At 42.5% G+C, this 25355-nt stretch overlaps 1 protein-coding gene across 1 annotated transcript; it reads right to left on the bottom strand.

Moving 5' to 3' along the window:
* Positions 1-1129: 1129 nt before the first annotated feature.
* On the bottom strand, positions 1130-24975 carry CRNKL1 (crooked neck pre-mRNA splicing factor 1). Its single transcript, XM_034764041.1, has 14 exons — positions 24845-24975; positions 19098-19250; positions 17650-17741; positions 17375-17533; positions 16836-17002; positions 15938-16116; positions 13543-13713; positions 12153-12344; positions 11159-11218; positions 9137-9217; positions 6251-6490; positions 3753-3854; positions 1828-2076; positions 1130-1390 (listed from the first exon to the last, which is right to left on the bottom strand). Exons 1-14 carry the CDS (start codon positions 24890-24892, stop codon positions 1223-1225), a joined length of 2061 nt encoding a protein of 686 aa, XP_034619932.1. The 5' UTR covers positions 24893-24975; the 3' UTR covers positions 1130-1222.
* Between the last annotated feature and the right edge of the window lie 380 nt (positions 24976-25355).

Below are 25355 nucleotides of genomic sequence, written 5' to 3'. Positions count from 1 at the left end.
GTAGGGAACAAACGGGAGATTGGCTTCTTGAGGCAAAGAAAAGTCAAACTCCCCCTTTTCTTCAACTCATCTCCAAATTGCCCTTACGAAAGTTACAAAGCACATTGGTCGCTTTGGGCATTACATTGTATGTAACACTTCAAAAGAAGTGATATTCATTCCAGTATGCTAGTGTTAACTGTAGAGAGAATCAAACTGTGGGAAGAGAACAGAAGCATCTGTGTGTTAACATGCGGAGCGCCAATTATACTTCAGTCCTGCAGCCTACTGTTGCATATTAAAGTCTTACATGAGAAAGTAGCGTAGTATATAGTTAAAATCTACAAACAAATTCTTCAAAGATGTCCAAGAGCTTTGTCTTCGTTAAGGGAAAGGGTGAGGCCGAGAAGTTTTAAAAAGCCAATTGTTAGAGTCTAATGTGATGCATGTGACAGGAGCTGGCTTGACTCTAACAGCTTCCATCAGAAGGTCTCACCCCTGTTTTACAGAGCGGTGACGTGACTTCCCCGCAGGGCTACACAGCAACAGGTGGGAGTAGAATCCAGCTTTTGAGTCCTAGGGCATGTCTGTGGCAATTAATGCACTGGGGGTCAATTTAGCGGGTCTAGTGAAGACCCTCTAAATTGACCGCCTATCGCTCTCCCATTGACTCTGGTACTCCACTGGAACAAGAAGCATAAGGTAAGTCAATGGGAGAATGTCTCCTGTCCACCTAGCGTGGTGTAAACACTGCAGTAAGTCAACCTAAGCTACATCATTCATGAGTTGCGTAACTTAGGTCGACTTACCTCCATGGTGTAGCCATGGCCCCAGTCCAATACCTCCCTGGGAACTTCTAGCTGAATGGAATGTTATTAAACTCAAATTGACCCTTTAGCTTTAAAGCTAGAGAGAGGGTGGGCAAATATTTAACTCACTGAAAAAAAATTAACATCTGCATGCTGGCATATACTGAAAGTGTTTTAAGCCCCCCGTAGAAGGCTTAGAAAACAACTGGACTGTGTTCCATTTCCAGCTACTGTGATCAGAGAATGTGAAAAGGAATTTAGAAAGTGTTAAATGAGGCTCATACTAAGTTTCTTAGGAAAGGGGTCACCTGCTTGGCGCTTTTCTAACAACTTAGTATTAAAAAGTTACCCAAATACATTTATTCAGTCAATCACAGATGAAATTCTGTACAAAAATCAAATGCACAGGGGGGCAGAGGAGGAGAAATGCAGCGCTAGGATTCGCTCTCATCAATGTCCTTGTCTGGATCCATCTCTTCAGCCTCATTTTCTTGTTGCTGTTTCTTCCAAAGTTTAGCCATAGCAAGCAATTTGAGGTTGGGCTGGTTGGCAGCATCTTCTGGAAAGATATAATCATAATATTCCTCCCAGCCAGCGTCGGACTAGAAAAAGAAAAGTACAAGCCGTAGGTTAGTTTATTTAGTCTGAACACATGTTTTCACAGTAAGAACATTAAGTTCCTGGAGTACTCCAAATCCTCCTCTCTAACAAGCATGGCAATAAGAGCTAAGGACTCAACCAGAACTGAGGTTTTTATTCTTCATTCATTAGCGGACTGCTAAAACTAAGAAATCAGGAGGGCATGGAGTCCACTGCCCATTAATGTTGCTGCCTCTCTTACATGTAGCTAAAAGGGAGAATGCATACAGAAAAGAGAGTTGAATAGCTTGAATATACTTAGCCTTCATTCTCAGAAATAACACCATGCATATAGTTCAACTAAATTAAAGTTTAATCTCAGATGCATTATAATGTATTGTACACAAACAACCTCCTGTGATTGTAGGTGGCATTTTATTTTCCCAGCCTTTACTCTTACCCCATCTTCAGCCTTTAATTTTCTTCTCTTCTTGACTTTATCTGGCATAAGTTTATCTACTCTCTCTTTATTGCAATCTGTTCCAAACTCCTCTTCAAAGTTTCTCCAGGATTCCAGAAGCATGAGTCTCTCCTCCTTCTCTTCGCAGTTTCGCATTGTTTTATTAGCCTCTTCATATACCTGTCTGCATCTGAGCAAGCTCTCCTCTTTTCCCGCGGACAGTTCAAACTGAGCAAAACTGATCCATACCTAGAGGAAAAGCAGAGCAAAATCTAATGGAAATTTCATGGTGAAAATGTCATTACAATAAAAACCAGCAGGATGTGGCTAAGCTGGAAACCATCTATCTTAGTTTCAGCACTTTTTCAAGCTTTATAAACACCAGCTAGACAAAACTCATGTCAGAGTAAGATTGGGTTACAGCTCCATTTTAGTATTAAGAATATTCTGGTTTTACAGCAGAGTACCATTGTTTCTTTCTTTCTTAAGAGGGAAGTGATTTCAACAAGGCTGAAAGTTGTCTTCGCAGAAATCTTGCATCGAACCCGATCTTGGACACCCCTCATGAGTATAAGAGGGGTAAGACTACTTCTACTCAATTTTCTGCCAGTTTTTGTAGCCTGACCATAAGAAAGTGGATTAACACTCCCAATTCATTTTCTGTAAGCCACTTAGTCAGCTGGTGGCAATTATTTTTGGTCATCATAAACCTGGCTGAATTTAGTGAAACCATAGAACTAAATCAATGCTAAGGCTGGTCGTTTGTCAAAGCGTCTGCAATTTTTTGAGAGCAGTGTTTTTTTTGTTTTGTTTTTAAAGAGACCATGGCTGCTCAGAAGAACAGACATGCTTCTGCGAAAGTGATATAGTTTTTTCTCTTTTTTAAAATTAATTTTATAGCCATTGTGGGGTTGTCAAGATAATTTTCCAAATGTGGGAAGTGGAGGAAACCTGACATGAGAAGTAAAACTGCCTCTAAGTCCTAGTAACCCAGGGATTCTGCAGAGTGATCCTTTTTTAATAGAAAGCTATAAAGACATCTCTTATCTCTAAACGTGTCATTTAGCAATACTAACATTTTCCCAAGGCCCTGAGTCACGAAGGTCCCCACAGAATAATGTTGATAGTTAATTTTACAATGCCATACCACTGAAGTAGCCGAGATTCCTTCCCCTAATGTAGGATTCTGACTCTGGCACATAGAATGTTGGGAATCATTAAGAAAATGACAGATAAGACAGAAAATATTGCCTCTGTATAAATCCATGGTACGCCCGCATCTTGAATATGGCATACAGATGTGGTTGCCACATCTCAAAAAAGATGAATTGGAAAAGGTTCAGAAAAGGGCAACAAAAATGGTTACGGGTATGGAACGGCTGCCATATGAGGAGAGATTAAGAAGATTGGGACTTTTCATCTTGGGAAAAGAGATGACTAAGGGGGGACATGACAGAGGTCTATAAAATCATGACTGGTTTGGAGAAAGTAAATAAGGAAGTGTTATTTACTCCTCCTAACACAAGAATTAGGGGTCACCAAATGAAATTAACACACAGCAGGTTTAAAACAAACAAAAGGAAATAGTTTTTCACACAACACAGTCAACCTGTGGAACTCCTTGCCAGAGGATGTTGTGAAGGCCAAGACTATAACAGTTGTTCAAAAAAAGAACTAGCTAAATTTAGGGAGGTTAGGTCCATCAGTGGCTATTAGCCAGGATGGGCAGGGATTGTGTCTCTAACCCCTGTTTGCTAGAAGCTGGGAACGGGCGACAAGGAATGGATCACTTGTTTTGTTTATTCCCTCGGGAGCACCTGGCACTGGCCACTGTCAGAAGACAGGATACTGGGCTAGCTGGATCTTTGGTCTGCCCCAGTATGGCCGTTCTTGTGTATGATCAGTTGTGAGTACACAAACATTACCTTGACATGCTGTGTCCGCTGAAGCAATCTGCGGTAAAGGTTTCTTGTTTTCTCATACTCTTCTTGCTCAATTTCAAAGTCAATGTAGGATTTCCAAAGAACCTGAGAGAGAATGGGTCAGTAAGTTCAAAACTATTGAGGTTATGATTGTTCAATGCACTTCATAATACAAGCCTTAAGAAGTTAGGTATAGAGGTTACTGAACAGAAAGGTAGCTAAATAATTTTAAACATTAAGGCAGTACTAGGTATTACTGTCACACATAGTATCACCTCTAATCTATAGCTCTAGGTAAGGGTAACAGGACAAAGGACAGAAACCACTATCACAAACGAGTGAGTGAATAACTGGTTCTAGGCTGAATGAAACATTGGGGTTCCAAGACAAAGAGGTGACATCAAATCATTAGAATTTAGATGGAGGAAAGAGGCTGAAAAGGGATTTAAGAGGCAGAGAGTCAGAAAAACGTGAACAATGAGGCAAAAGAAACCGTTTGATACTCTGCTTGCTTTTGGACTGATTGAAAAGAGGATGCTGGAAGACCACCCTTGATATTTCAGACACTGAGGCACGAGAGAGAGAGAGTGTGTGTGTGTGTGTCAGGATTTCTGCTCTAAGGCAAAACCTGTGGATTTGTGAGCTGCTTACACTTATATGGAACATTTAATATCATGGGAAACGTAGTGGATAATAAGTTGCTCGACAGACACCATCTCAATAATGGGAGCATTGTCCAGAGTGAAAGGTGAGCTGTAGAAATAAGTGGGGGAGACATTAATTTGCCATTGCAGTACTTGTAACTTGAAGCAATTGAAACTGGAGACACACAACATTCTAGGTATAAAAAGAGGGAGGGATGTAGTTGTATGTACACCTCTAGCCTGTTATAACGTCACCCGATATAACATAAATTTGGATATAACGTGGTAAAACAGCGCTCCGAGCGGGGGGGGCTGTGCACTCCAGTGGATCAAAGCAAGTTCAATATAACGCAGTTTCATCTATAATGTAAGATTTTTTGGTTCGCGAGGACAGCGTTATATCAAGGTAGAGGTGTAAGTAGCTTATAAATGATAGCTTAGGCCATGAGCAGAGAATATGGCGAACTGAACAGACACATCCTATAAGTAACAAATTATTTGAAGACACCCTAGAAGACTGACCAGCTATATAAGGAGGAAACTACAAAACACTGGAGTGCAGCCTCAGAAAAGACATTATGTGCAAGCAACAGAAGTAGACAGATAAGCTATAGTGTCCAAAGCATCTAAACTAGTAAGAACAGAAGTGTGAGCTATTTTACAAACATACGTATTGCACCATTTATTTTAATATATAGATAGATAGATATAGAGAGAGAGCGCAAATTTGATATTACGCAACCCTGACTCTAGCAACCTCATATCTAATACCGAAGCAATAATTTTTTTTTTTTTTTAAACTGGAACACATGGCCATGAAGTATTGAGGCAAAGAATTCAGAAAAGAATTAGATACATACAGAATACCCAGTTATACTAGCTAGGATAAGATATAAACCGTGTCAGCCCTCATACTACAGACACAAACCAATCACTAACTACTTAGGATTAGAAAATTATTCCCTGAGGCATGTTACACCACACTTGTTTATTGTGGACTTGTCTACCACCTGCTGAAGATGTAGCTGAGCTAGATTAAATGGACCACTGGTCTGATATACCATGACAAGTCCTATGTTCCTATTAGGACAGGGGTGGGCAAACTATGGCCCGTGGGTCCCGGCCCTTGAGCTCCAGCTGGGGAGTGGGGTCAGGGGCCGCTCCGTGCATCTCCTGGAAGCAGCGGCATGTGTTCTTCTCCCCCTCTCCCCCAGCTCCTATGTGCAGGAGCAGCCAGGGGGCTCTGCTCTACACGCTGTCCCTGCCCCAAGCGCCACCCACACAGCTCCCATTGGTCGGGAATGGCGGACTGCAGGGGCAGCGCCTGTGGATGGGGCAGCCCGTAGCAGAGCTGCCTGGCCATGCTTCCGCGGAGGGGGAACATGCCGCTGCTTCCAGAAACCACTTGAGATAAGCGCTGCCCGGAGCCTGCACCCCTGAGCCTCCGTGCCGCAACCTCCTGCCCCAGCCTTGATCCCCTTCCCACCATCTGAACCCCTCAGTCCCAGCCCAGAGCACCCTCCTACACCCCAAACCCCTCATCCCCAGCCAGAGCCCTGACCCCCCCGTGCCCCACCCTCCCTGCCCCAGCCCAGAGCCCCCTCCCACACCCTGAACTCATTTCTGGCCCCATCCCGAAGCCCACACCCCGAGCCAGAACCTTCACTGTGTCCCGCACTCCAACCCCAATTTCATGAGCATTCATGGCCTGCCATACAATTTCTATTCCCAGATGTGGCCCTTGGGCCAAAAAGTTTGCCCAATGCTGTATTAGCAGGTTAATTGATTCCCCCCCGCCCCCCAACCATGGAGTGTGTTGAGGAGTAGTACTTCAGAGTTCTTCATTTACCCCCTTACCTCTGGCATGTCTAACCGAGGTTGACCAATAGCCAATTCGTATATTGCCCGGGCTCTGTCAGTATCACCAAGAATGGTTTCTAACTCAGCAAATTTAATCCATGACGTGCAATTTTCAGGTGTAAACTCTAGGAATTTTTCATACAGTTTCCGACAGCGATCGAACTCCCGCAGTTGTAGCTCCAGTTCAATGTAGCCTTTAAATAGTTTGTTCTTTGGGCATTTTCCTATGGATGTTCCCTATAAAATGAAAAAACAGTAACTACTTATGCCATCTCTATGAAGAAGTGCTTTTTTCAATGTCCACTTACTGTTCGGTAGTAGCGTTTAAAGTAATCTCTGTTTCACTGCAGTTTCTGTTGACTACTCCACTCAGGAGTAGTGTGAAATCTAACTAGTACTGATTCAGCCAGATCATTATAAAACTAACATGTGCATAAAGTATCTAATTAGTGCTCTGAAAACAGAAGAAGTACAACTTGTTGCAGACAGTGTTCACGTGTAGAACGTTTCTCCATGAGACATCACTCAAAACTGAGTTTATGCAAATGAGTGCTTCATCTTCTGAGTCTCAAGACTGTCACCACACAGACAAAGGATGGCTCCAGCCTCTGCTTCTCCAGGTAAGGGGTCCATAAATATATTCCTAGTGTGAACCACATCTTAAGAAACGTGGTCTCAGGGACCACCTCCCCTCCTACTCACAATTGCACAACCACCGTCGGGTGCCTATAGTAATAACTACCAGGATAAGTAAGCTTAGAAAAGTACTGAATGTATTTTAGCTCCTTTTAATTCACTTTAGGAGCTGAAAACAAGTAGAACCACCACGTGCCCAGCCATGATGGCAACCCAAGAAGTAGCATTCTGTGATTCATAGTTTGAGAACCTCTCAGATTAAACAGGTTCAGATAGGAGTGCTTGAGGACAGGGAAGAAAGGACAAGCCATGTGTCTCCTGCATTATTGGACTGTTATACTGGAACAACAAAACTCACGCCCCTCCCCAATCACTTCTGAGGGAGGCAATGAAGGCAAAAATGTTCAACTATTTATAAAATGTGCCCAGTACCTAAATCTCTGCCCATGAGCTAAAGTAACTGACTTTTTAAACCAAAGTCCGCACACTCCCTCAATATAGTCCCCCACAAAACCTTCCTTACACTTAGAAAATGCACGAGAGTCACACCCTATCACTATACTCACTACAAATCAAGGAAGCCATAAGTCAAGCTAACATTAGCATTCAATTCACATGCATTACCAATCAAGTCATCAGTTCCAACACGACTACCCATGCTACACCCACCCACTTCGTTCCTCCATTTCTCCTACCATTACCTTTGTTTTATCCAGATTAAGGTCCAATTTGCTGTCATCCAAGTCCTAATCTCTCACAAATACTGGGAAAGCAAAGACCCCACACCATATGGATCCAATGAAAATAAGGCAGAACAGTGTGTTATCTGCATACTGATCACAGCTCAAAAGCAGGAGCCTCACATATGTTGAGAGAGAGAGAGAGAGAGTGTGTGTGTGTGTGAGAGCGAGCGAGCGAGCGCAGAACCTCGCAATACCTCCTAGAAAAGCTCTGGACAGAAGAGTGATTATGTCCTTTTGGGATCTCATTGTGAGCAAAGAATGGAATTGCATACCAGCAACAACGTCAGGGCCAGACAGGGACTAGAGCTATATCAACAAAACCTAGTGGCCAGTACTATCCAAGTTGAGCTAGTAAGAAATCTTCAATCGAGGAAACAAGCACAGTTGCCCTAACATACCCAGATCAAAAACAGGTCTTTGAAAGGATCAAGGAAATCTAAGATTTCTAAATGGGATCACACATACCTCTTTAGAACCTACTAAATCACCTACCCCCAAATGGGAAGGTTCGAGACAGTGCTAATTGGTGAGAGTGCCAATGTGAAGAGATGGCATCTTGAGAAAAGCCCCAGCAGCAGCACAGAAGGACAGATGGCAGACTGTCCTCCTGCAGGGAGACATTAACAACTTCACAATGGACTTAACCCTCTGCTTCATTTTACCAGCCAAGGGCAAGAGTCCAACGCAGCAGGCAAAGCCCCTCCAGCATTTCAGGGATCAAGCAGCGCACGCTCAGCCAGAGAAGACATTCATATTTACTCCCAAGCCCTGCTCTGCCACCGTAAAACACAACAAACCTGATCTGTTTTATCTGCAAAGAAACAGATGTCTCCTCACAGCAAGAAGAGTGACTCAGTCATTACTAGACTAGCTTTTCCTCGGTCACAAGTAAAATGCCTCAGTTTTTAACCAAGACTACTGGAAAACTAAGAGTGGAAGGAAAGGGAAAGATTTTCATTTAAAAGGGGCTTCTATCAAAGCCGACTCCATCTTTGGAGAGGCACTACCGTGTTACTAAATTTGGCACAAGGGCTTGATGCAGTTTCTTAAGAGACTGTCCAAAGTCCCTCGTATTGCTTTCGCTATTAGTCTGGATGTTGCACTCAAAACTCCCAGGAAACAAGTCCTATTACCTGGATGCTCAGAGTTCTCACAGAGCCAGGGTGGTTTTTAAATGTTTTCAAGTCATACACCAATTAATACTCTATAAGCACAGAAAGCTGACTCTCTGGCTTCTCAGCTGAATGCTTTCCAGCTGAAACAAGTGGGGCTCCATTACTTCCAGCTATTATCCAAACCTCTAAACAAAGCCATGCCTGCCTTTAAAATACGCACAACAGCATATATGGGATACATACAGGTCTCAAATACACGTAGACATTTTGATTTGCTTAGCTGAGTTGTAAAGGAGACTTTTCAAAGTTTTTTCAACTCTGTTAACCCTAAAATTCTTAATTTTCTAAACGACAATTCAGTAATTACCCTCTTGTCTTCCTTTACTTACCAAAGCTCTTCTGGCAAATGGAAGATTTTTCTGTCTTATTTCAAACTGAGCATACAACAGCCACATTTTGGCAAATGTAAACTGGAAGAAAAAAAATCAAGACACATTTGGCTTAGATGGATTCTTAGCAAATAATGCTACTTATGTAGTTCCAGACATTATTTCAGTTTTTTACTGACTGTGTAGAGTCAAGTAATATTACTGTAACTGCATGGATAGTCTTATCTGAATTAACAATATTATTCTGCTGAACAGGTGAATGTTACACAATCTAAAACAATTTATCATGACTATGATAGGGCATTCACCCCACACTGGCAGAGAAGAGGTTAATAGAGCCCTAGGGAGGCTGTGCAGGAAGCAGCCAATTAGAGGGAAGCTGTACGGGGCAGCCAATCAGGGCCCAGCAGGCTTACATAAAAGGGAGCTGCAGAGCAGCAGAGTAGGTTCACAGTTGGTGCTGGGAGCACAAGGAGTGAATACTGCATCTTTAACAGGCTGAGATACCTGCAGCACCATGGACAGAGCAACTGCTGGCAGAGTCCATGGAGCAAGAGGAGCTCCTTGCTGGCTTCCAGGACTGAGCAGCCGAATGTCCTGAAGAAGGTACTGGAGCCATGGGGATGTGGCTGAGGGAGACATAGCAGCAGTGAGAGGAATAAGAGGGCTGGGACACAGAGTAGTGGGCAGGCCTGGGTCCACCCCCAGTCACCACTGGGGAAGTGGCTAGACTAGAGAACTGAGATATCACCCCCAGAAGGGAGGAAAATGAGGATGGTGACATGGCCAGAGGGCCGAGTCATGAAGAGGACCCTGCAGTACTTGGACTAAAGCCAGTCAGCAGGTGGTGATGACAATGGGCAGGGCACCACAGGCGAGGGCGCACTGGGTAGCAGAGCTAATCCCTGTGATGGCCAGCAGGGATTGTGGTGCTGTGCTAGTGAGTGAACCTGTGACAGTGACTGGCAGAAACTGTTCTCCCACAGGAAGAAAAAAAGCTATACTTTGCAAATTAAGGCTTTTGAGAGATGTCTTTAAGAACTCAATAGACTGCATAGATCAGGACAATGCCACAAGGGAAAAGGAAATATGACATGCAACTGTTTCCAACAGCAATATACACCCACATTAAAATTAATTTCTTCTAACAAAACAAATCAAGTTAGTACTATCTATACTAGGGAAAAAAGAAAATAAAAAATGTAAAGAATTGAGTCCAAATGGACCAGGCTAATATAGGGAAGATTCCTTAACTGTAACATTAAACTTTTTTAAATTAAAAGCAAAACAAAATGTACATCCACATTTTCACTAAGTCACAAGCTTCCATTTTGTAAAGCAGAATAGCATCTTCTCTCTAATTCACCCGTAGCAGCTTTAAAAATGTTTTTTTCCATTAAACAAGGAAACCGGGCTTGTATGGGGATAATATTAAGCAAGTCATTAATATGCTAGACTGTACTCTTAGCGTTGTAACAAGGTGAAATAATGTGTAAATTTAATGTTCTGAGAAAAGAAGTGGGAAAAATACCCCAACGAGTATAACTCCTATATTAGGAAATAAAAGTAGCACATTTGGCCTGCTGTTACTCACATACCATAAACGTCTACCAGATTTCTATTATGCCCACATAGGCACTATTTACTGATTAAAATATTTTTTTTAAATAAGGGACTAGAATCAACTTAATAAGAAGCAAAAACCAAATGTAGAGAAGGAGAAAGCAGTGTTTTTATATCTAACACGATGCTGGAAAGGAACCTAATCAAAATCCAGAGTAACCCTCTGACTCATATTCCAGAACAAAGACTGTCTATGCTGGTGATTCTGTGCACAAAACACTTCTGTGGGTCTGAGCCCTGCATCCCCTGCTGACTGAGAAGGAAACAGTCCAATTGATCTCATTACCAGGGAGGAGCACGTAGACCTGGCCAGCAGAGGGGTAGGTAATCTTCAGGATTTTGAAGAGTGTGTTTTGAGCTAGTCAGGGTTTCGCACTAGACCCATTAGAAAAGCCATACCTTTTTGTGGGGAATGAGTTCCACACATGCTTGATATACCTGTCTGGTTCGTTCTGGATCCTGGAAGGACAAGTAAGCTGGGTTTGGGTTAAATATTCTATTCAATACAAAGATTATTGCATGGCTCTAATAAAATTCAGATTTAACAAACTAAATTCTGAAACGAAGGAATTTTTGGAGGAGTATGTTTAAGGCTAAAAGTTTAAAACTATGCAAACTAAACTAATTTTTTAAAATTATATACACAAACAACTTGCCCACCCATTTGTGTGCACAAATCTAAAAAGCTGGCCCTTCAAGGTTTAACGTTAGGATCAAGAGTACAGACCACTTTTTAGACCAAAGTATTATCGTAAGGGTTACAGACCTTTTACCCTGATAGTGGGAACGTTTTTGTAGGAGAATAGCTATGATGCTATGTAATCATATTAAACAAAACTTTAAAGCAACTACAAAATGACTGATTATAAACATGGAAAAGGAGGTTCTATTTCCACTAGTAACTTAAATCAATTACTCAATGTCTGAGGCTAGAGTAAGAAGGATTTCAGATATTCCCTGCAAGAGTCGTTTTTTAAATAGTAGTTTTACTTAATTTGAAAATGCTACCACAAAACGTGAGTTCAGACAACAGCCTGCCATGGGTAACTTAGCTAAGCCTGAGGAGGCTTGGTTCTACTTTTCTATACCAATAGGTTATCAGTGCGGATTGGGGAAAATGTTGAAGGATGTACCATTAGCAACTTCACAGGGTACTTCCATAAAATGATTGTTCAGTTCATGGCAGATTACCAGAGATAAACATATAATTTAAATGTCTGTTATAAGTGGAAAGCTTAATTTTTCAGAGAAAAATAACAACTCTGCCTAGAAAGTCAAACCCCATTTCAGTTTGTCAAATTAAATAAGACAATAGATTTTGCTTATTTAATAAGAAAAACTTACTTAGTAGGTCACAGCCAGATGTGGAGAAAGGGGAGACTCGTGTTTTTACCTTTGCCTCCAGTTCTTCATACAATGCATAGTTGATCCAGAGATATATGTATCTCTTCCAATGTCTCTTCTCTTGAATTGGTGGAACGTTGGCAATGGCTCTTTCATAAACTTCACGTACGGTATCTGGATCTGCATCACTTTCAACCAACCGCAAGTAATCAAACCATGCATCGTAATTGTGGGGATTAGCCTTCCGGAAAGGGATGGGAAACTTTCATTAATGCAATTATAACACGGGTTCCTCTCCCTATAGTTTAAAGCAGAACTGTGTAAATCTGTAAACTTGTGCATCTACTTTTTTCTAAAGTATTCACTGAACTATTAATGAAAGGTAAAAATGTTCGAGTGTCTAAGTCATTTAGACATTTTTGCAGCTTTTACTCAAAGAGATTCATGAGGGTTAAAATGAACAACTAGAGTGGGAAAGAACTGTCCCCATTCTATGGCTTCAGCAATTCAACAGGTACATTTAATAGAAAGTGGGCATACCAGATTCCCCCCCAGCGCCCAAATGTAGTCAGACAGAACTAAGATGCTTTGTAAATGTCTGGACAAGTATACGAACCGAACTTAAATCTAATAACTGACTATCAGCAATAGTGCAATTTGCAAATATAGTAAACAAAATAAAGAAACAAAATCCTGGTTTTGATTTGTATTTGACTAAATGGGTTGTCAGGCAGGCATCCCAGTCTGTGATATTAGTTACTCAGAGAAGTGGAGAAGACAATCAAAGCACTAATTTCATTCCTTCCCTCAATCTTTCCACTTAATCTGAAAATATAACCCCTCCTTTGCATCAGTTTCTTGGCAACACCATGGTAGATAAAGAAAAAATTAATAATTCATATCTTAGCAGGTAATTTTGGAATATGTCAAGTTAAGGGCCAAAACACTCATGATATCATGAAGCCGTAGACCCCAAAGCTGATAAATACCCAGAATGTTTGTTTCTAGATGAGAGGGAAAGAGAGTTGTTAGGTTTAACTATCGTTGAGACACATTAAATATTTAAAGCCACTATGCAGTTCTAAAAAAAAAAAAAAAAATCCAAAACCAAACAAACCCAAGATTAGGCTAGTTTTTGTTACACTTTCTGTAGTTCATGTAGTGGAACTGAATCTATCCCACTCAACTGACATGTACCCCCTATAGCCCAATTCCCATTAAATCCAACAACTAGATGTTTTAAATGCAGTACGAGGCGCTCCAGAGACACTTGTATCACTTGCAGATAAGTTACGATTAAACTAAAAATTCAATGATTTCATATGACCCACACGTGCCCTTTAAAAGCAGAGCCTCAAGACCAATAGACACATGAGAACCTCAATCAGCATTAGAGACTGGAGTGTTTCACATCTGGAAGCCTCTAGATCAACACTTACCTTCACTTCCTCTTCGTACTGGAATCTCCTTTTGCTGACAATAATGTCTTCAATGCCTCTTCTGTCTCCAAACTTCTTTTCAAAGACGGTGTAATTTTTGAAGAGTTCTTGGGCCTCCTGTTTTGGAATTCTATCCAGGGCATATTTGTAGATGACTCTCACCCTCTCAAACTGAAAAAATTAATACATGACAAATCAAAGTGATTGTAATACATTTTATAAAACATCTCCTTTCTTCCACTCCCCGTATTCCATAGCTAGTAGTTGATTAGTTTGCTAAAGGTAAAGGATCTTTTAATATCTCACTGAGTACACAGCAACTTTTCAATATAAATGTTTTGCCTTTTTTATCACAGGGCTAACATGCATTCCTTCATGAGCTCTGTGAGGAGTAAAACTTGGAATAATTGTATTCCTACCATCAATTAAGCTGAAATATTACTTGCCTTCTACACTGCAAAGCATGGCATTGCTATCAAAGAAAGGAGCAAAATCAAAAGCCACTGGCATATTGAAGAATAGGCACCAAAGGTCTGATCCTGCACCACAGAAGTAACTGGGAGTTTTGCCACTAATTTAAGTGGGAGCAGGAGCAGGCCCAAGGAGAGGAAGAGAGAAAAAAGCCTTTTACCTAATATACAGGAAAACCAGAGATGCAGGTGCCTCAATGGGTTACTACAGAGAGAAAATGAAATGGGGAATACAGCAGAAACATATTCTGGACTACTTCATTGCACAGTAATTGTATAAGCTTTAAAAACCTATCCAGATACTCTCTAGGGCTGGGACTTTGTTTGCAGAGCACCTAGCACAATGAGGTCATAACCTGATTGGCCTCTAGATGCTCCCACCATTTTAATTAATAGTAACATGCAAAACTTGTTTTTCATATTGCTGATAAGTCACCAATCATGAGATGACCATGTTAAAAAACAGCAACGTAATGATAAGCCACAATCCCTGCCTTGTGCCACAAATAAGAACCTACAACAAGCACTTGCATGGTAACATCTAAGAGGCTGGAAATCTGACAAACAAAGCAAGGATCAGTGGTAAGAGATAAAAGGGTCGAGTACATGATGCTTTGATGGGGAAATGTTCTATGGCAAGCAGGGTTCACACAGAAGGAATCTAAAATATATCAAATCAACAAGGGAAAATTGTACACTAAGACGTAATGTAATATACCTTTGGCTCTAAGTACCGTTTTTCCTAATGAAACTTCTCTCCAGTTTATACTTTTAGACTGAATCCCTGCTTTATAAAAATAAATCCAACAATCTCATTTCAACCAAGAACAATGAGACAGTGTATCACAGGGTTCTTTAGGCTCCCGAGCATCCTAGCTTGTCACAAAAGCTCTACAAGGGGGCAGTGTTTGGTGTATACCAGAATTAGAAAACATTGTTCAGAGTTAACCTGAGGAAGCATGGGACTGTAGGCAAATCTGTGCAGAAAAGTAGGTACTGAGCCAGCCCCTCAGCTGGAGTCGGTGAGTGTAGCACCATGCTGATACACCATCTGAAGATCCAGCACATACCATATGTAAAATGATAACAATTTGGGGTCCTATTTTTCCCTGTGTTGGACCCCACCCTTTCTCTTCTCTTGTTTAAAGTTTTGGGATAATTCTTAAGTGGGTGGATTTTTTTTTTTAAGTTACGTTTTAACTTTTAGGATGTTTTTAGTGTATTGTTACTAATGCTCCAGGTGGGACACACGTTTATCCCTGCAAGTTTCTCATATTGGGTAAAAAGACAAATTTAGGCCATGATTAGACCCCTGAGCGGATACAAAATTTGTATCCGCATCCAATCCACAAACATGGTATGGCAAGAGCCCTGCAAATTTGCGGATATCCGCAGGGCTCTTGCCATAATCCTGCAGAAACTTACCCATATGAGCACTCCCATTGCGTTAATCCCATTAATTCAGGGGGGAAGATAGCTCAGTGGTTTGAGCATTGGCCTGCTAAACCCAGGGTTGTGAGTTCAATCCTTGAGGGGGCCATTTAGGGAACTGGGGTAAAAATTTGTCTGGGGATTGGCCCTGCTTTGAGCAGGGGGTTGGACTAGATGACCTCCTGAGGTCCCTTCCAACCCTGATATTCTATGATTCTATAAGTGTTTGCCAGATCAGGGCCCAAGTCTCCTGATGACAAGCAATAGTATCTCTCAAGTTAACAAGAAGAGAATAAGTTTCCCTTGATATCAACAAAAGGCAAATATAAAAAAACCCAGCCTCCTTGTTGCTACATTCTGCACACAAGTACTATGAACTCCATCAAGATGCCTGAAACTACAGCCAAAGAGAATTCTAAAAGGCACAGACCACAAACATTCAACAAGAAATCTGCCTTTTTATATTAGTTCAACACACTTTAGCAAGTCCTTACTTCTTTCTGGTTCTCCTCAAATTTTGCAAAGGCCACAAACAAATGCTCATTCATATGTTCTTCTCCAAAGAACTCCACTGCTCTCTCATATACTTTTCTTGCATGGGCAAAGTAACTGTGTTTCTCTTCAAAGCGGGCGTACTTGATCCAATTCTTAACATCAGGATGCACAATGACAAGTATAGAAATATTAAGGAAATGGTAACAGTTCTCCATTTCAAATTTCATTCTTCCCAGGGATCACATGACCATGGATCATGTGAGAACAATAGTTAAAAGATGAACCATGCAAAGAACATGCCCAAGAGGTAGAAGAAGAAGGTTAAGGGGTGTTCCATACACAGGGGGTTTCAGACTCAGGCCCTACAAGTTTTTAGGAAGGAAAAATAGTGAATTAAAAAAAAAAGGGGGGGGGAATATAAGAGGAGGAAAAACTTTTTAGTAGCTCTGGCAGGAAGGAGGGGCAAACATCTAAGAAGAGAGACGTGACCCTCTACCTCATAGCAATTTTTAAATGCAAACTTCCAAAGCGCTCTCATATGTGACCCACCACATTTTACTGTAGTGCTTTGTAACGTTTACTGTTTTTGTGTGTGTGTTGTTGGTTACAGTGCTTAAATTGTCAGCAACTTTCAAGCCAAAAATATACACCTATTGTGGCACAGTTAAATTACAAGCTCTTCCAGGATGTTTATACTCATTTAACTGAATTTCACTGTGGTAAATAAAAATTCCCATCCAAGTGTACACCCAGGTATCAGCAGTGTTTGTTGCTCACAATACAACTATAGTGGAGAAAGGTCACATACAAATTCATGGGCATTTAAGATGGATAACGATGAAATGTAAAATGTGGATCTAAATGTAAGTGCAAGACACACTGTTTTAAAAAGGATATATCTCTCATAAATAGTGCGTGCCCGCTCCACCTCCTTGTATCTCAGTTCAAAGTTAATATAGGAATGCCAAGCTTGTTCCTCCGGTTGCCACTCCATCCAGCGTTCAAACACCTGACGTGCTCCAGCAACGTTCCCCAACATCTCTTCCATGTAAGTATACTTGTACCTTTAAAAAAGGCAAACGAGCTATCATTGACAAAACCATTTAGAAATGTACTTAACAAAAATTAGTATTTATAGGTAACTCTTTTGGTGGTATTCATTATTTGCATCACAGAATTGTCCAGAGGCCCCATTGTGCCAAACCCCTATCCTGGTGAAATTACAATCGGGGGGGGGAGGAGGGCTGGACACTTTCCAGTAATGTGAGTCTTTTTTTTATATTAGCTTGCAGAGTCTGAGAAAAAGAAAACTGAAACACCAGAGTTGTCGAAGACTGTATTTGCACATGCAGACAACTTTCTTTTTCACTAAGTGAAAGTTGAATTATTTTTAGTATTAGAGGTGAAATAGTGAGTTTCTCTATCTGAAAACTCACCAGAACTGGTTGACCCTGGGGAGGGTAGTGATGGCTCGATCCCAGATATTGCGGGCATGGTTAACCTGGCGGTTCTTCATTTCCATTTCTGCATACTTCAGCCAGAGAGTGACATTTCTGTAGTCCACGTCTAAAGCACGCTCGTAGATGGAACGAGCTCTGGAAAGCAAACAACATTGTTGAAGTAAATGCATGTATGATGCAGTTCAAGGACTCTGACAGTATTAGTTGCACATATTCTTGAAGGCATGTGAGATGGCCATCTTCATAATTACCTTTGTACTTCTTTTAGGCTTTCCTCCCATTGTGCGTACTTTATCCAGTTACTGATAACAGTCCTGTTTTTTCTTATATTATCTTCAAAGGTCTGAGAAGAAAGTTATAGTTTATTTTTAAAAGTAAAATATTTCTCTATGCAGAAAGATCCCATTATAAACCAAGAGTGATGTACTGGTAATTCAAATACAAGATATTAATAGATTGGACTAAAAATCCCAAACATATTACAATTAGTTTAAACAGATGTTACAATAGCTTAACTTTTGAGATCAAAATGAATAAGAGGTTTCCCAAGTCATGTACTTGAGCAGTTAGAAATGTAGCTGGAGTTGTGATCAGTGTAGATCATAGGAGAGCTGTAAGCCTGGGTTCATCTGTAACACCGATGGACTAACAATTATAACAGCATTCAAAATTATTTTTAACACTAACATTAATTGAAGTTATGGGGCTCAATTTTTAAACAACACTGACAATGTATTAATTTGAACATGCCACATGCATTCTTTTGTGGCTATAAACTGATCACTTGATGGAAATATCTGATATCAGACATGCCAGCACTTCGTACTTCCCAATGGTCCAAACATCTATAACATGTACATACTTTACTAGAGTTTATAGGCCCTAAGAGATGCCTAGGAACTCTCCCTCTTCTTGACTAAGTATATTATGACTCATTTATGTGACCAAATGTCAGGAGGCAAGTTTTCAGTTCCATAACGAAGCATTTCCACAACTTGATGCAGCAGAGATGGCACATTCAGTGTTACAAGTTGCCCCCAACCTATGTCCAACTAACATCACAGTATCATTCTTATCTAACAGATGGGTATGAATGGAGATAGCCCTTTGTATAGCCCTCAGCACAACAGGGCCCTAATCCTCATTCAGGGGCTCTAAATTCACATCTCTTTGGAGACTAGCTTCAATAAGCATTCAGACACTATACAGCAGGGGTTGACAACCTTTGGCACGTGGCCCATCAGGGTAATCCATTGGCAGTCTGAGACACATTTTGTTTACGTTGACCGTCCACAGGTTCCCGGACAATGGGAGCTAAGGGAAGCTGCGACCAGCACATCCCTATTCCCTCCCTCTGGCTGATTTTTACTCTTCTTCCCTTTTTCTACAGCCTGCCTCTCAAGATTCTAGTACATATGAATAGACTCATTAATAGTATACATATAGTTTCCAATACAAAATCATAAGTTATACTGTTAATTTGCTACTAAATCCAAATTCTAAAAAATTATGCATTTAATTGTTTAAAGGGAACAGGTTAAGTACCCTTAAACAGCTATTTGTGATTTTACCTTACAACCACAGAATATCTATTTTCTCTCTGAAGTTAATGAAGAATGAATGAAAACGTTCAGTAAAGTTTAAAAATATGCTAGCTTCTTAGTACTGTACAGGAGCATCAAGTCACTTGTGCACTTACCTTCCTTTTCCGAAGCTTGTAGTCATTTAGCTCTTCTTCATCTGTGATCTTTTGTTGCGGAGGTGGTGGAAGAAGTTCAAGTTCTCTCTCCTTTGCTTCTCTTAATAGCTGTTCTGCTGTGATCTGTACTTCTGCTGGCGCTTTGTTTTTCACCTTTGGAAGAAGAAAAAATTTCATTTTTTTTGGTACTTATATTTTTCTACACCCATAAAATACCGAAAAACCCCAAAAAGTGAGTTGACCCAATGATTTAATATGTGAAATATATAAAGGAGTAGGATTTGGTGACTGGCTGAGAAATAAACAGAACTGAATTTGCAAACAGACAGGAAATAGCAACACCAATTATAAAATACTTGTTACTGTATCCATTTCACCCCATAAAAATGTCAAACTCAGAAGCTATAACCCTGCCTGGAGTGCAAAAAGATGGGAAATGTTGGAACAAGTCCTAGAAGTGTATTCATGCAAGTATATCTGGGACTGAGGTGACCACCTACCTTGGGGGAAAAAAATTTAAATATGAAAATAGATTTGGAAACCTTCGTTTATCAGATGACAGTAAAGTTGGGAATATGATATCCTCCTTTTTTTAAAAATACTGTAAAGTAAAAAAATCAGACAATTTTACTTTTTACCTATTTTACTGATAACTCCTTGATATTAAACATGAAAGTTTTTAAACTCCAACTTGACTATTTATGTCCTTTCTTTACTTTTAGCACTGGACAATGGAAACCAATGTTGGTTGTTTAACTTTGGTTTACATTTTCAGTACTGTTTCAAAATTGAAGAGCAATATTCATTTGTTTTAAAAACTTTGCTTTTCAAAAAAATGGTGTAAACATTCTATTGAGATTACAGGTTTCATAAAAGCCGGGATTTAGAAAGTTTGAAGTGGGGCCACACCTCTGGAAAAAAATGGCATATAAGCTATTGACTAGATTAGAGATACCACAACTACAAAAAACAGGAATATCTGTTAGGGTAAAAGTATAAAGCCAGGAGTTTGAACATTTTTTTGGAATATAGAGTAAAGCTCCAAACCTGAAAACACTTATGGACATGAGTAGTTTCATAACAGGATTATTCACACTCAAAGCTAAAGACATGCATGTCAGAACCACATGTGAATTTTTTTAGGATACTTTTTTGTTGGAAAATGCAGATTTGTCAAAGCCAGAACTTTTCACAGAAACGTATACTTCCATCCGGGACCTGAAAAAACTTCCCAATGAAATTTATGGTCAAAATCAGGGAAAAAAAAAACAACACTCCACCAGAATAGCCAATAGCCCAATGATCAGGAAACTCACTTGGAATGTAAAACACCCAAATTCCTGCTCTGCCTGATTCAGAGCAGAGACCTAAACCTGGGTTGCCCACATCCCAGCTGATTGCCCAAACCACCAGAGTATTAGCTATTCTCAGATAGGTCTTTCTCAACATCTCCGGTTGGAGCTCTTCCACTTCATACAAATAATTAAATATCCATTGAGCTAGAGAGAGAGAATGACTCTATGGCATTGTTCTTCAATTGGCGTCTCGCAGGCTAGATCCTGCCACCAGGGACTTCTGTTTGGCCCACTGCTGGGCATTAGCTGTTCCTTCATACCCTCAAAAGCAGCCAATTAGAGCTCCTTGGAAAACCGTGGCACTCACTCCCCCGCCCCTCAGGAGCCCAACCTATTCTCACGGGAAGGGGTGGGGGGAGCTATCCCTGCTTACAAGAAGGGTGGGGGAGAAGGGTGCAGAAAGAACCCTGCAGCTCAAGCTAGCTCCACTCCTTTTTACCCCCTCCCCTCTATAACCAGGGATGGCTCCTCCCTCCCTCCAACACCCAGCCAGGGAAGCAGGGGATGAGGAACCCCTGGAGTTGCCTGGAAGGGGGAGGCGGAGGGATACCACTGCAGCACCCCCTCCCCCCGGCCTGGGATGGGGTGGTGAAGAACCCAGTAGGAGCAGAAGTGAGGCTGGAAGCAGGATGGGCTGGGCCAGTGGTTCTCAACCTGTGGCCCAATTGGTGCACAACTGTGGCCTATGTGACATCCTTAGGGACATACAGGTAGAGTATATATATTGTGTGGATGTGGCCCACATAAAACAGAGGTACATACATGGCCCACAATGGTAAATAGGTTGAGAACCACTGGGCTGGGCAAATGCGGGGAGGCAACAGGGCAGAACTGATGGGAACTTGGCAGATGCACTTAAAAGTTTATTTTCCCTATGTTTACCATCATGCCATGTATTTACTTTAGAAATTTTTCATTTACATTTAAACACAATGGAACTAGACTGTGTTGATGCATTTTGACTTATGGTGATATGCTTTTAATCAGGCACTTAATCAAATACTTATGCAACATAAAATGGTCAGTAACTGACATACTTTCATTAGTTAAACTGACTTCACAGTACTTTTTTGGGAAGGTGTGCAGGCGGGGACAGTGCAAAAGTGTCAATATTTCAAGCAGCAAGAAAGGGAAATAAGTTAAACTCACAGGAAATTAACTTCTAATTTTAATTTCATAGTTGTAATAGAATTAACATTAATAGCATGATGTTTTAATAGCATTACAGTGTATTTGTATAATAATTTGTTTGCAAGATTATGTTGTAGTCCTGTCCACTGGCATGCTTATTATTTATTAATCTCAAAATAAAAGGCTATCTGTCACAACACTCTTTAAAGGTTGCGACCCGTGGCCAGTAGCAGGCTTACTACAGAGCAAACACCTGAAGAGCCCTTTGACCTAGCAAGATTTGGACATTGACTTATTTAGTCCACCAGAAATTTTAATTGAATACAACTGCTCTACAGTGTAGTAGATAAAGCACCAAATCAGGCAGAACAGGGACCTGAACCTGGGTCCTCCCACATCAGTGCCCTACCCACTGGCTACTTGCTCTTGCTCACACTCACTCACTTTTGAATGATCAGGGTTTCATCCAGATATTGAAACGCTGAATTTTTTTTCATAAAATGGAATTCTTGCTTTCTGGTCAGCCCTAAAGCACACATGTTTGCAGGACCAGAGTGTTAGACACTCACAATTCTGGTCAGCCTTCTGAAAGTCAGATGATTGGCTTGCAAAGAATGGTCTGTTTGGGTCAATGGGGCCCCACGTGGGTGTAGAAGACACCCATGTGGGGACTGAGTCCAGGATCAAGGCCTTAGTAATAACTGATTATATGTTGTTGTTGTTATGGCAGCAATGCTATACCTAGCAATAATTATTGGAGGATTCCATTTTTGTTACTTATGAATTACAAGTATTTTTAAAAAAATTAATGTGGATGAATTTCCATTAGCAGGAAATTAACTGGCCCAGAGCTTCATAGCGGTAGCCTCTGTGCGTATACAGAGCTCTACTGCAGTCAATGGGGCAGTATGCAGGCTTTGGCGCACCAGCAATGTCAATGGGGCACCAAGGAGGTGAAGTGTCTGCCATGATTTACCTCAGTGTATGGTCATTGCCTATAGCTGTATTTAGTCAAAATAATGACCATAGACGCAGGGATTCAGACTCTTATTTCACCAGTCAGTACTCCAGGATTAGGGTTGTCACTGTGAGGGGGGGGGGGGGGGGGGGGAAGTCACAGAGCATGATTTTCCCCTTTGCCTGTGGCTTGCTTCTGTGTCCATGACTCCCCCTGCTGCAGCAGCTCCAATGGCTGAGCCTGGCAGGAGCACCAGGTCACAGCCCTATTCAGGTTTGAGCACCCTGGATGCTCTGTCATGACCGGGGGTGGGGCGCAAACGTCAGTGAGTGGCATTGTGATCTGGTGCACTGGGTTGCAGCGCTGTTCTGGGTGGGTGGGTGTGTGTGTGGGTGTGTGTGTGAGAGAGAGAGAGAGAGAGAGAGAAACCTGAACAGCTTTGCAACCCCACATGCCAGGTCTCAATGCCTGGAGCAGTAAGATGGACACAGTTCTCCACCAATGGTAGCATCATTGGCAGCTGTAGCGTAGACAAGGCTTAGGTGTTTTTAACCATGGTGTCATACAACCCATCAAACAGAGGGTTAGCTGCTCATACAGTGCTGGCTCCTTCTCTTCACTAACAGATACTAGTGATTAAAATATAGCTTTAAAAATACATCTGATACTTTTCTATGTTAACAGGTGCTGTAGTTGCTACAGGGAGGTGATGGGATAGGGAATGGGAGTGGAAATGATCCACAAGACAATCTCCCCATTAAAACAGGGGGATTTTGATGACAGTTAAAATACCCTCCCTCTGTACACTTCAGTCTCCCGCATTGCTACTAGTGCTGTAGCCACATCAGTGGTTCACAGGTGCCATTTTTCCAAGAGTAAAACAGCAGGGATAACTTATCTGTAACCTTCAGTTCAGCTTCATCCTCCCCCCACACACACACTGTTGGGTTATTTTCACATTTTTTAAACTAAAAACGGCTTTGAAACTGTCTTTTTTTTTTTTTAAAGACCCACTGTAAGTGGGTTGAACAGAAATAGTGCTTTGTGTTAACTCCATACCAGGACTTTTCTGGTGGTCTCATCTGTTTCCTTAATATTTAAGATTTTATTTGAAAACCATGTTTTTGGCCTTTAGTTGTTGAGAGAACTTTCCCAAGGGGACAAGTCATTCCCAAAGGGACATGCACAACAATGGGCCACATTCAGATCCTGGTGTAAGTCAGTGCAGGGGGGCTGAATTTTGCCCCCCAGTAGGTCTGAGATGGAGAAACTGACCATTTGTATTTTAAATAGCTACAATTGCTAATCATTTAACTGCTGGTCATTTTACCAGAAGTTTCCAACTGCTTTGGAACCATGGGATGAGGAAAATGGGGAAGCATAATATATTTTTCCTCCATGAAACAAGGATACTCCACCATTCTAAGATATGTCCCTTATTTAGTACCGACATCCCCCAGCATGTATCCCATAATGGTCCACCAGTATGTGTGTTTGATCAGATAAAAGTTAGTTTTCAAGCAAGAATCATGAGAACCATTGTTGTACCCCCCCCCAAAAAAGTGAGTGAGGCTGTTTCTAAAATGAAGCCCCCACTGGTAGCTAGGCTCATGCCCTATATTACAGACAGCTAGCCGCAGAGCACTATGCAAAAGCTAGTATTTCCAGCAGGATTCGCACCAGTGACCCCACCACACCCACTTTCCCCATTGCCCTCTCTCCCTCACCCCCCTCCCTGGCACCCCTCGTCCACAGGTCCCCCAATTCCCCAGCACCCCTGAGCCCCTCACCCCCTGGTTACAGGTCCCCCAATTCCTCAGTACCCCTGAGCCCCTCACCCCCTGGTTACAGGTCCCCCAATTCATCAGTACCCCTGAGCTCCCCACACCCCAGTCACAGGTCCCCCCAATTCCCCGGCACCTCTAAGCCCCTCACCCCAGGTCACCCCAATTCACTGGCACCCCGAGCCCCGGTCACAGGTCCCCCCCAATTCCCCAGCACCCCTGAGCTCTCCATCCTCCGGTTACAGGTCCCCCACTTCCCCGGCACCCCCGAGGTCCCCCCCCCAGTCACAGGTCCCCCCGCTTTGCCCCTTCTCCCCCATTCCCCTCCCACAGACACCCCGGCCCCCGAGAACTTTCACTCCCTCCCGCCGTTTCCGCCACTCTGCCCCAGGCACACCCCCCCACCCCGTCTCCTTTCCCTGGGCACCGCGATCCTCCCCCCCCCCCCGCCGGGTCGCCCCCCGGGGCTGGGTCACACCGGGTTATTCCCCCCGCTCAGCGCTGACCGCCCCCCCGCACCTTCGCCACTTTGGGGATTCGCTGCTTCCCAGCCGCCGTAGACGCCATGTTGCCGCCGCTGTGAGCCCGAGCTCCGTCGACCCCGCCCTGACCCTTCACCTCTCACCCCGCGCAGCGTCGCCCGGGTTGTTGCCACAGTAACGGCGGCCGCGCGTCTCCCAACGGCTGCAGCGGAACCGCCGCGTCCCAGGTGAGTCGTCGCCGGTTCCTCTTAGCGCTGACCCGGGCGGACCACCGGACACGCCGCGCCCGACGGAACATCCGCGACGCTCTGGGAGTCGGGGGAGGAGGCGCTCACGGGACTGGGTGTCCCATATCGCACAGCTCCCCTCACCTTGGGACTACGCCGCCCAGCATGCAATGCGCCCCCCCCCCCCCCGGAGACTACAACTCCCATCATGCAGCGCGTCCCAGTCCCTCCTCTCCCCCGGGTACTCTTTCTAGCGCTTGCTCTGCGCTGCCCCCTAACGGCCCGCCCGAGAACTGCAGCTGCCAGAGCTCGCCCAGCGGG

The sequence above is a fragment of the Trachemys scripta genome, chromosome 3 (assembly GCF_013100865.1).
Source record: "Trachemys scripta elegans isolate TJP31775 chromosome 3, CAS_Tse_1.0, whole genome shotgun sequence".
NCBI lineage: Eukaryota > Metazoa > Chordata > Testudines > Emydidae > Trachemys > Trachemys scripta.
This window is presented reverse-complemented; position numbering and strand designations above follow the sequence as displayed.